The 12,954-nt window shown below is 35.7% G+C and overlaps 2 protein-coding genes and 1 non-coding gene across 3 annotated transcripts in view; all 3 read left to right on the top strand.

Annotated features, from left to right (window-relative positions):
- The window catches only part of LOC116011112 (phospholipase A1-Igamma1, chloroplastic-like), a 2,588-nt gene extending 1,173 nt beyond the window's left edge, over positions 1-1,415 (top strand). The window contains exon 2 of the mRNA XM_031250633.1: positions 728-1,415. Within this exon, the coding sequence (XP_031106493.1) occupies positions 728-1,415 (688 nt within the window). The remainder of the gene's footprint in view (positions 1-727) is intronic.
- TRNAQ-CUG lies at positions 233-304 on the top strand. Its single transcript has one exon. It is a non-coding gene; the product is annotated as a tRNA-Gln (tRNA).
- Positions 1,416-11,036: 9,621 nt separating the features above from the next.
- On the top strand, positions 11,037-12,672 carry LOC115997242 (tyrosine decarboxylase 1-like). The gene has a single exon (XM_031236758.1). The coding sequence runs from the start codon at positions 11,057-11,059 to the stop codon at positions 12,596-12,598; it is 1,542 nt and encodes a 513-aa protein (XP_031092618.1). The 5' UTR covers positions 11,037-11,056; the 3' UTR covers positions 12,599-12,672.
- The last annotated feature ends 282 nt before the right edge of the window (positions 12,673-12,954 follow it).

Raw genomic sequence — 12,954 nt, 5'->3', positions numbered from 1 at the left:
CTTTTTTTTTTTTTTTTTTTTTTTTTTTTTTTTTTTTTTTTACAAACTATACTAAATTCCTTTGATCCTAGATTTATATCTCTACTTTATTAAATCCTTTTTATTAGAATATTCACTTTTAGTCTCACTATTATTGTAGTTGGATAATTTTTGATTCTTTATTAATAAAACAATTTAAATATCTTTAAATACAAGAACATTTCGATTTTCAATTATTAATTAAAAAAAATGTGGTTCCATGGTCTAGTGGTCAGGACATTGGACTCTGAATCCAGTAACCCGAGTTCAAATCTCGGTGGAACCTTCTCTATGTTTTAGATAAAAAAATGAATTTAAAAAAAAAACATAAAAAAATGGTTATGTCACAATAATACTGGACTAAATAAAGAAGTTCTAATAAAAAAAGACTAAAAGTAGTTAGTCACTTAACAATTTGGGACCAAAAATAAAATTAACTCAACTAACATAAATTTTAATAAAACTTAAATAAGGAGGAGCTTAACTTCGTGGTAATTAAAGTTTTAGAACCATAATTATTTAGTCTACTACTTTTCTTCTGGATACTAGATATTGTAGTAGTGTATTTTTGTCTAGGAAGAGCTGTGGAAGGTTATATTTTCAAATTAAAATGTAATTTTTACTTCGGCTTCTAAATTTTAGATGTTTAACACTTTGATTGGGCCCACATAAAAGATGTAACTTATCCATTCCTGCCACGTCCGAACAGGTACAACAAGCACAGCGCGTCCGAACAAACCATGCTCGTCTTACATAAACTGGTAGATTTCTACAGAACCAAAGGCGAACCCCTCAGCCTGACCATCACCGGCCACAGCCTCGGCGGCGCACTGGCCGTGCTCAACGCCTACGAATCGGCGGTCCATTTCCCGACCATCCCAGTCGCCGTAATCTCCTTCGCGACGCCCAGGGTGGGCAACATAGCCTTCCGGGACGAGGTTTACCAGAAGGGCGTGAAAACGCTAAGAGTAACAGTGAAGCAAGACTTAATAACCAGATGGCCCGGCGTCGTCTTCAACGAAGGCCTCCAGAAGTACGACGACTTCACGGGGCCGCTGGAGTGGGTTTACACGCACATAGGAGCAGAGCTGAAACTAGACGTTAGGTGGTCGCCATATCTGAAAGGTGGGATAAACTTGTTTGGGTGTCATATGCTTGAGACGCACCTGCACCTCGTGGATTGTTTCTGCAGCTCAAGTGTGAGGTTTAGGGAAGATGCAAAGAGGGATGTGGCGTTGGTGAACAAGGATTGTGATATGCTTGTGGATGAGCTTAGAATCCCTCCTAATTGGTACCAATTGGCAAATAAGGGTTTGGAGCGCAATGGCTATGGGAGGTGGGTGAGGCCTAAAAGGGAGGTTGATGATATTCCTTCACCTTCTTCTCAGTTGTTTTAATTTAATTTGTACGTGATGAGGATGTATGTAGAGAAATAATGTAATGTTAATCTTGATCACTTAATCGGCTTCTCTTGATCGGAGTATATGTATGTTGTTTTTCAAACTCTTACAATTATATATAAATTATAACAATGAATATTATATAGTGAAATTGATGAAATAGATTGGATCGATTATATTTTCTGATGTTATCCTTAAATTCGAGCAAAAGATTGCCCAATTATGATGCATGGGTAAATTTTTTTATTATATATTTAGATAATAAAATTAAAGATGAAATTATAAATAATTATATGATTTGAAAGTGTACATTTATTTGATTATATGATTAATGCTGATGGGGAAGAGATCCAAGGCTCGGGATCCAATGCTCGGGAAGAAAGGACGGTCAGGTGAGGATAAAGCCAGGGGACGACTCATTGAGAGAGAGGACGAGCTTGAGGAACCAATTATAGCCAGGAGTCGGCACGTAGTGGATTAACTGGCCAACAATAAACCGACTCTCGGGGGAGAATGAGTGGAAACGGTTACTTGAGAAGAAGACATGAGAAAGATGAGAAGAACGACCGATCAATGGCCAGTTGGCGAAGTAAATCAGGATGTTTCGTTGCAGTTGAGTGAGAATCTCAAGAAACAGGGCAAGCTTCGAACTATGAGGGTCGGGTGAAGAAGCCGAACTCTGGTCTCCTTTGAGACCGGGTCATGTCAGGGAAAAACGAGCGAGAGGGGTTGCATGAAGAAGAATATGAGGCCAAGGAAGTCGATGGAGAAGAGTTGGTCATACCAACCTTCGGGCTATTGTTGGATGAGGAGGACAGAGCAGTGAGGAGGTGTTTGGAAGACGGATTAGGAAGTTTCGTAAATGTGATAAAAGGCAAACGCGGATTTCATGCATGAGATATGGAAAGAAGATCAAAATAATTTAGGAAGTTAGACCAAATGTAATAAGAAAGAAATCTCAAGCATTTATGGTAGTTTAGGGTTAGCAAATGAGGATCAACCCCTCCTAACCTGTATAAATAGAGGTATAAAACCTTGAAAAAGGTTAAGCAATTCATAATACAAAAAACAACCAAAACGCTGCTTCAATTCCACTACAAGTGGTGACAACAAGGAGCCGTCAGGGTAGAACTCAACCACAAGTGCAAGTGAATGTGATTGCTGGTCAAACAGTTTCTCAAGGGTGGGACATGCGAGAGCAGCTTACCCGACCCAATTCTCATGACTTGTGAGAACAACTTAGCCGTCAAAACTCTCGCGAGCAAGGCGAATGTTGGCGAGAGAATGCTCTAGTGGCAGAAGAGGGCCGAGCTGCAGAGGTGCCTCCACCCCCTTCGCTGCCTGCGCTGGCTGTGCCTGGGATCGCGGATGTGATGAATCGAATGATGGACTTATATGAGCGGGAGTTGACTGCCCGCGAGATGAACGCTCCGATAAGAGGAGTGGCTCCAGCCCCTCCTCAAGGGCCTACGCCGCAAATGATGGGTATATATATATATATATATATATATATATATATATATATATATATATATATATATAGTTAGGATCATATGAGATCACTTGTTTAGGTAAGATCGTGAGATCAGATCATGTGCATCCATGTAATAAATTAATGATCTAGATTGATTTAAGATTCTAAGTTGAAGTGTGTGCGAGCGGTGATAAAATGTGTGCGAACGATCATTAAGTGTGTGCGAATGGAGATTAAATGTGTGCAAACGGTGATTAAATGTGTGCAAACTGTGATTAAATGTGTGCGAACAGTTATTAAGTGTGTGTGAACGATGATTAAATATGTGCGAAAGGAGTGAGTGTGTCAAACAATCTAGACCATTATAATTTTTTAGATTGATGTACAAGATTTGATCTCAAAATATTTTAATGGTCTGGATTTATTAAGATTCCGAATTGAAGTGTATGCGAACGATAATTAAATGTGTGCGAACAGAGTGTGTGTGTCAATCAATCTAGACCATTACAAAATATTACATGGATGCACAAGATCTGATCTCACGATCTTACTTAAACAAGTGATCTCATTGGAACCCTACCCTATATATATATATATAGGCTCAAATGCGCCAGTAAGCTCCCATGTGATCGTGTGGCTGCGTCTGTGTTGTTGATGCTGCTTGTTTTGATAATAACTTGTAGACATGGTTGCAGTAGGCGCTAGGCGCTAGTCGGGCGGTAGACTAGCGCCTAGCGCCTAGGCGGCGACCTATAAAAACAAAAAATTAATTCATGTGTGTGGGTGTATGTCATATATTATATTATATATATATATATATATATATATATATATATATATATATATATATATATTATATGTCTCTTACTTCTCTTACTTATATAAATAAATAAATTTAAATATATATAAATATAATAATAAAATTAACAAGGCCGACTCGCTCGAGTTAACTCGGCTAACTCTGCCGAGTTGGGTGAGTTAACTCGGCCAAATTCGGCCCAGTCGGCCGAGTTAGGCGCTAGGCGGCCAGCCACCTAGGCGGACGCCTAGGGAGCAATTCGCCTCGGTCTAGGAGCGCCTAGCGCCTAGGCGGCCTATGCTGGATTTTTGCAACAATACTTGTAGTGCATGATTTTTACCCATATAGTGCAAATATTTAAACCTAATAGTGCAAATATTCTAACCTAACAGTTCACATAGTTTATCCTTAGAGTTCAGGGTACTAAACATGTTTTAGATTAGTTGTATGCTTATAGTGCACATTTTCTTGCCATATAGACCAAATTTTTGTGCCTAACAGTGCACTTTCTTATGCCTATATGAAGTGAAATTACATCGAACTCACATTTTTTTTGATAATAACTTGTAGTGCATGATTTTTACCCATATAGTGCAAATATTTAAACCTAATAGTGCAACTATTTCAACCTAAAAGTGCACATAGTTCATCCTTAGAGTTCAGTGTTTTAACCATGGTTTAGGTTATTTTTATGCTTATAGTGCACATTTTCTTGCCATATAGAGCAAATTTATGTGCCTAACAGTGCACTTTCTTATGCCTATATGAAGTGAAATTGCATAGAACTCACATTTTTTTTTGATAATAACTTGTAGTGCATGATTTTTAGCCGTATAGTGCAAATATTTAAACCTAATAGTGCAAATATTTCAACCTAAAAGTGCACATAGTTCATCCTTAGAGTTCAGTTTATTAAACTTGTATTAGATTAGTTGTATCATGTATGCTTATAGTGCACATTTTTGTGCCATATAGAGCATATTGTTATGCCTACCAGTGCACATTCTTATTGCTATATCAAAATGAAATTGCATAGAATTCACATTTTTTTAATAATAACTTATAGTGCATGATTTCTACTCATATAGTGCAAATATTTAAACCAAACAGTGCAAATATTTAAACCTAACAGTAAAATATTCATTCGTCTTTTTAAAATGTTGTAATTCATACTGTTTTGGCATTACAAAATATGAAAATGGTAAATCCTCTTCATCTGTTAATTCCTTTCGAAGTGGGCAGTTCCTACTGCCATGTCTCTTGTCATTTTCTAAGTAAGCATCACACGTATGGCATTTTCTTAAACCTTTCTTTGATGTATCCATTGCTAACTCCTTTTTCCCTTTCATACGCTTACCACTTCCCTTATTTTTTGCTTTTCTTGGTGGTAGAATAGAGATCTCGGAAGGCTTAGATGACTCACAATAAAGACTCTATGACTGCATTCTTCCTATGAGTAGGGGATAAATCAGCTTGTTCTGTCATCAATATCAATTTTTGTTGTTTAATCACTTGTGCAAATTCAACCAATTTATCCATTTTTGTTTCTTCTGCTAGACCAATAAAACACTACATATCACCCCACAATTGTGCTAACAACACCTTTCTCTCATCCATTCCTGCACCTTGATCAAATGTGAGACCATCAATATGGAAGATAGGCTTTAAGGATGTATCATTAGTCCATCGATTCAGCACATATTTCATAGGGATTTTATCAAAGTTCAAATCCTTAAAAACCACAAGTGTGGCTACACAACGATCCAATTCTTCCAAACATCTTGCAACTACAAACAGCTTTCTTTTCAGTTACATTGTGCTCCACAGTAAACTTTCTATCACTGCCACCTTTGATCTCATAATATAGTATGCCTCCATCTTCTCGAACACTCAAAACTCGATAATTAAAACATGTTGTGCATATTTCCTTCTGAATATCATAGAAAATAGAGAGTGTGTATACAGTTGAAGCATGCTTTTCAATGGGCAAATGTGTCTTCATTTCTGGGATGTTCCCCTCACTATCATTTGTAAGTTTTGCATGATTGTGTCTTCGAGAGTCCAAAACACGCTCAAACTGCATATAAAGCTGGACAAGACTAGAGAGAAGCGTAGTAAATCGACTAAAAACACCATTTTCACCTTCCGAGCGTGATGTAGTCCAGTTAGGTGCCTAAGTTTAAAGTTTTAGGTGCTTTAAGTCTAAAACTTAAGGTGCGTAAGTTTATAGTTTAAGGTGCATAAGTTTATAACTTAATGTACGAAAGTTTATAACTTAAGGTGCGTAAGTTTAAAGTTTAAGGTGCGTCATTTTTTAGTATAAGTTGCATATGTTTAATGCTTAAGGTACATTATTTTCTAGCTTAATGTGCATAAGTTCAAAACTTAAGGTGTATAAGTTTATAGCGTCCGGCACAAAGTATGAAACTCAAATCTTTGGCATATAGAATAAATAATTTATAGAGAGCAAATAAAGCACTATCCTTCCACGTTATGGAAAATATATGGCAAATTAAGACATAATACGTTTAAATATAATGCCATAGAAGCAAATAAAGATCAAGCCTATGAATATATTGAGAATCGTGAATAAGATAATCAAGTAAGCTCTTGTATTACGGGCCGTGTTTGTAGGGATGAAGATGGGGATGGAGATGTGGAGGAAGAAGAGTTATGGAGGGCGACAGAGTCATGGATGAGCTTGGTGTTGGGATTACTTGCCCAATGCATCTCCATTGCTCCATTCAATACTTTGTTTACTAACCTTGTAAATATTATACAAGCGGTAGTTTTCTAGGATATTCTAATTCCCTAAAATTTCCCGGTTAAGGGGATAATAACATTGAACCACTACTTTGCTTTTTTCTTCCAAGTCTTCTACCCTCTCTACTACTTGAGCATTTTGTTACTTTTTGTGCTCAAAATAAATTTAAGATCCATTAGATTCGAACTAAGTTCCTTCCTTCTCCAAGAATTCTTCCAAGTTGACTTTTGACTCTTTTGGTACATAGCTTACGAAATTTTTGGGTTTCTAATTTTTCAAACTAAATACATTTTTGGCTCATCAAAATGTTATTACAAATATTCCTAACAATTTCCCCATTTTTTATGATGCCAAAACCTATACTCAATCATTTGGCTTAGTCTTTGAAAAATATAACCTTTAAAAGTTTTTTTTTTATTTCGACTAATCATAGACGAGTTTAACAATGATTTTTGACCTAAAAGAATTGTTTTAAGACAAATAAAATTCCTACATGCATTATTGAGACTAATTTAATTCATTTTGAAATATTTCTCAATCATGCATTTTATACAAACTAAATCAAAAACAATTCTTGATACCAAAGTTAAAATAACTTGAACCAAGGAATTAAACTAAATACCTTCTTCCCCCCTTTTTTGTATGCCCAGAATAAATAAAGAACATATATACCAAATGTTTACCACTTTGTGATCCTTTTTGAGACTTCTTTTGCACCAAATGACTGTCATTCTTTTCCCCCTTTTTGGCATTATGAAATGACTGTCATTCTTTCCCCCCTTTTTGGCATTATCAAATAAACACGGATCTCATTATTTCATGACCGTGTAGATTTATTCTTGTGTAGAGTTGGCCTCAACCTCAATGCTAAGATTAGCTTCAATCTCATCCCTTGATAAACGTATTAAGTACTTCCAATTTCAAGAGAATTTAATTTCATCATTCCCCCTTAATTGATGAACAGGTTCATCACTTCCTTCAACCTCTTCCACATGAGTAAAGGATATTATTGCATTTGCTGGGGTTTGAGATTCCCCCTGAATTGTTGTATAAAATTAAGTAATCCGTAGCATGAAGTTCTGCTCGTAATTCCCCCTAAATTGGACAGCTTCTCAATATAATTACCCTTCCACTTCTGGAAGGATTTTTATAGCTTCCAATCTAGGAGATAAGGCTTCATCAAAATCAATTATTTCCTTTTTAACAAAATTAGCCTTATTCCTAACAATTACTCATTGCTTCTTCCGGATGAATTAAATGATATCACTTGTTGATAACCCCTTGTTGAAATATCATATCTAGACTCCTTTCTTGTTGATACCACTTGTTGGATAGTGGATACCACTTATTGGTAACATTTGCTGATTCCACTTATTGATACCAAACAAGCATAACTTAAGTTCATGAAGTATTGAGAATGTACCTACAAAACAATATATATTTTCGAATATAGGTACCCATTATATCTAGGGTCCTTAAGGGTAGTTTCTTGTAGAAATAGGAATTTTTGAATTTAATTCCCATTCAAGAAGGTACAAACTTCTCAAATCCAAGCAGTAAGCATAGTCAAATTTAGCTCAAGCAGTGCACCAATAAGCATATTCTCAAGAATTTTTGTGCACTCCATAATAGTGTGTGGTTTAAAAATATTTTCAAATAAAAACATAACCACATCTGATATGCTCAACAATTGGTAAGTAGAAATTTGCAAGATTAAAACAATAGAGCCAAATAGATATACTGTGAATTAAAATAGAACTATTAAGAACAAGTATATCTAGCTTATTCAAATTATGCTCATGAAGAATAGACAATTAAACATATAGAGAATAAAAGAATAATACTTCAAATAATATAACAACCATGAAAAATATAAATATATGAACCATGTATAGCATATACACTATCATAATATAAAAATATCTCCATAGATGTACTGCATGCAACTTACGAAAAATATGAATGCATGAAAATAAATACATGCACTGATCATATTCCAACAAATCAACTAGTCCTCAACAGTGCACGTGAGATCAAATAGCATATGTTCACACTAAAGCTATGTGAAAGGTAAATCATTCATTCAAAAGGTAATCTTACCTTACAGACGTATGGTTAATGCATGCTATAGAGGAAAGACAAAAGTTTGCTATTCAAGGCTTAATTCCTATTCTATGCATTGTGTTAAATTAAAAGCTCAGGAATCAAGACCCTTAAGATTCGTGCATGCATAATTTCTAAAGCAATCAAACAAAATTTGTGTGATACAAAAAAAAAAAAAAAAAAAAAAAGTGCAGCACATGTTCATGAAATCAAAATCATGCAAAAAAAAAAATTCATTTTTTAAGCAAATAATTTCATATATTTCTATAATAAAATAAATGTGCCCACTACACACAAGTTAGTTAAATAACCACATCCATAAAAGGTGGTACAACACTATGGGGTGTTTGGCAAACAACTGATAACTTATAGCTGATAGCTGGTTGGTTTAGCTAGTAGTAATGGCTGATTGCGTTAACTGGTTTGACCAGCTGGTTGTATTAGCTGGTTATAAAAAACTGTTTAGTAAATTAACTGTTTACTAATAGCTGATTGAATGTAAAATGACATTTAAGGGTATGAGTGTATTGTGTTATTTCAACCTTTAAATATAACAAGAAGATAAACTCTTATTAATAGATAATTATAAAATTTGGATATCATCTATACTTTTTTTAAGGACATAAGTTAATTATTTTTGTTTATTTAACTCTTATTAAATTATACTTAGTATTCTAAAACAATTTTTATTACCTATTTATTTTTATTATTATTAAAAATGGCAAACCCATCACCCTTTTATTATTATTATTATTATTATTATTATTATTATTATTATTATTATTATTATTATTATTATTATAAGAGTTAATTCAATTTTTGGTCCTAGATTTATAGGTAGTAGTCCACTTTTAGTCCTTTTTTATTAAAAAATCCACATTTGGTCCTATTATTATTGTGGCATGACCATTTTTAGTCCTTCTTCAACAAAATCGTTAAAATGACGTTAAAATAAGGGCATTTTGATACTTTCTTTTGCAAAGTAAGTTGATTCGCTATATTTTTATTTTTACTTTTTTGCAAAGTAAGTTGATTCGCTATATTTTTATTTTTACTTTTTTGCAAAGTAAGTTGATTCGCTATATTTTTATTTTTACTTTTTTTGAAAAAAACCCCTATTTGAAGACTGAAATGTCCTTGCATTTATGAGAATTTTAACGATTTTGTTGATAAAGGACCAAAAGTGGTCATGCCAGAATAATACTAGGACTAAAATGGGATGTTTTGAAAAAAAAAAAGGACTAAAAGTAGAATGACGCTTATAAATGTAGGACCAAAAATGGAATTAACTCTTATTATAAAATAACAAACAAACCACCCATTTAAAAGTAAATCTCATTGATTTCTAAGGATAAAATAGTCAATATACACATTGTTCCCAACCAGTTGATACAAAAAGCTACAATTGAACTTAGGTATTTTTTGTAAATTTTTTATAGGTATACTTTAATTTAAAAGACTTAAAAATGAAGGCCTTAAATAGGCTCTAAGCCTATTTATAATTTATTTTGAAGCCTTTTTTAAAAGCCTATATGTTAAATAAACTTTAAAAAGGCTTCAAGCCAGGCTAGGCCAATTGTAGGCTCAGGCTTGAGCCTAAAAAAAGCCTACATACAAGCTCAGGCTTTAGATTTTCATAGCAAGCTCAGGCCTAAATTCCTAAAGCTCGGCTCGTCTTAGCCTATTTTCACCCATACCTGTAGCTACTAAATGCCTAAATGGAGCCTAGGAAATTAAATAGGGAATAGGGAATATGGATGACAAATTGAATTTTGCAACTGTCTTTCTCTCTCATATGTGTTGTGACGAATGAGCCTAGTACTTTACACATTTTAATCCACCTTTTTATTTCTACACATTTTTGTCTTCCCATCTTAGTTTCTGCACAAAAAAGTCAACAACCCAATTAATAGTATTGATACGCGAATATAGAAATAATATTACGAATTAATAGATACGGAGTATTAGTTAATTTTCATTTTACATTTTTCTCATCAAATAAACTTTATTAATTATTTGACAAATAAAATATTTAATTAATTCACTATAAAAGTTTGGGTGACAAATGAGATAGGAGAATTCTACTTTTTTATATATAGGATAGATTTTTGAATAGTAATGCTTACACGATGTTATTATGTTACGTTAATTTAAATAATCCACGTTGTTCACAAATTTAGCTCTCAACATCAAACTTTTTCTGGCTAGTCCTCTAGTATTTTTCTCTAAATAAACGCCGCATTCGCACCATGTGGAAGCACCGATCCAAAGTTTCAAACAAAATTGGTAACAGTCCGATCGACGTACGACGGCGGCAGAAAATGTTAAAACGCGATGTTACGTTTTTTCTTTTGAAAGGCGGTGTTACGTTTTTTTTGAAATCCACGTTTTTCACAAATTTTGCTTGCCCTGGAGAATTTCTCTATATGAACTCATCATGCTCAATTATATTGCTCACCATCTTCAATAAAATATATTTTTCTGCAAAAAATACCTTAATGGGTACCGTCAAGAACATCCAATCTGAGCTTGATGATGAGCGCATCTTCAACACCACAAGTAGTCTACTTTTGGATCCTGAAGAGTTCAGGAGACAAGGACACATGGTGGTTGATTTCCTTGCTGATTACTTTCACAACGTCGGCAAGTATCCGGTCCGCAGCCAAGTTGAACCGGGCTATCTCCGGAAAACTCTACCGGAAGCTGCCCCCAATACCCCGGAACCCCTTGAAAACATCCTCCGGGATGTCTACAAGGATATACTTCCTGGGATTACCCATTGGCAAAGTCCTAATTTCTTTGCTTACTTTCCTTGCATCTCTAGCACCCCCGGCATTCTCGGCGAAATCCTTAGTTCTGGCCTCAACGTCGTCGGCTTTAACTGGATAGCATCGCCGGCGGCCACCGAGCTCGAGAGCATTGTGATGGATTGGTTTGGGAAGTTGCTAAGACTTCCCACTTCTTTCCTTTTCTCCGGCGGCGGTGGAGGGGTACTCCAAGGCACCACATGCGAAGCCATGGTGTGCACTATTGTGGCCGCTAGGGAAAAAATGTTGGGCAAGATTGGGAGAGACAACTTTGGGAAGCTTGTTGTCTATTCATCCGATCAAACACACTTTTCACTAAAAAAGGCCGCACAGATTGCCGGCATAAACCCCCACAACATTCGTGTCATCGAGACTACTAAAGCTGACCTGTTTGCTTTATCCCCAGAAGCACTTCAATCCTCTATTCTCTGTGACATAGAACAAGGCCTAATCCCCTTGTATTTATGCGCTACGCTAGGGACAACAGCAACAACCGCCGTCGATCCGATACGGCGGCTCTGCGAAATCGCTGGCGAAAACGACATATGGGTGCACATAGACGGGGCGTATGCAGGAAGTGCATGTATTTGCTCAGAATATCAGCATTATCTTGATGGGGTCGAAAATGCAGATTCTTTCAGCCTTAATTCACATAAATGGTTGTTTTCAACGTTGGATTGTTGTTGCCTCTGGGTTAAGCATCCAACGGATCTAACAAAGGCTTTGTCTACCAACCCCGAGTGCTTGAGGAACAACGCCACCGAGTCGAAGCAAGTGGTTGATTATAAAGACTGGCAAATCGCATTGAGCCGACGCTTTAGAGCACTAAAATTGTGGATAATTTTCAGGAGTTATGGCGTGGCAAATCTCAGAAACTTCATTCGTGGAGCGGTGAATATGGCGAAAGGTTTTGAAGGGCTTGTTGCCAAGGACGAGAGGTTTGAGATTATGGTTCCAAGGAATTTTTCTTTGGTTTGCTTTAGAGTGTCGCCAACGGCAATTGAGAAGCATCTCAAGGCTTCACATGGGGATGAAGGAGTGAATGAGTTCAATGCGAAGGTGTTGGAGGCTATAAATTCAAGCGGGGAAGTTTTTATGACTCATGCAGTGGTGGGAGGAGTGTATATGATGAGGTTCGCCGTCGGGGCACCATTAACCGAATTCCGGCATGTGGAAATGGCTTGGAAGGTGATTCAAGACCATGCAACTTCTATGCTCAATGATGCAGCTTAATGAGTTATGTTGCTTTATCTTTTCTAGTGGGGACAGTCAAGTTCTTAATGGTTGTTTGAGTTATATAAATTAAATACCAGACTTGTATGTGAGGGGTGCACAATCTTTTTCATTCCATGCAATAACAATATCCCATTTTTTTTATAGTGACTTATGTCGTTGCTTTATCTTTTCTAGTGATGATTAAAGATTTTGGTTAGGTTAGTTGTATCTCTGCATCTACATAATGTTGCTTTATTGGCTACGTACAATATCTTGCCTATTCTATCTTGATTTTTGAAGTGATATCTCTATCTTTGACATATTGCTTATCAAAAGGGTGAGAAAATCTAAGTGAGAAATGCCACATTCAAGGG

This window comes from Ipomoea triloba, chromosome 1 (assembly GCF_003576645.1).
Source record: "Ipomoea triloba cultivar NCNSP0323 chromosome 1, ASM357664v1".
Lineage (NCBI taxonomy): Eukaryota > Viridiplantae > Streptophyta > Magnoliopsida > Solanales > Convolvulaceae > Ipomoea > Ipomoea triloba.
Note: the sequence above shows the minus strand (reverse complement) of the source record. Positions and strands in the feature narration are given on the sequence as shown.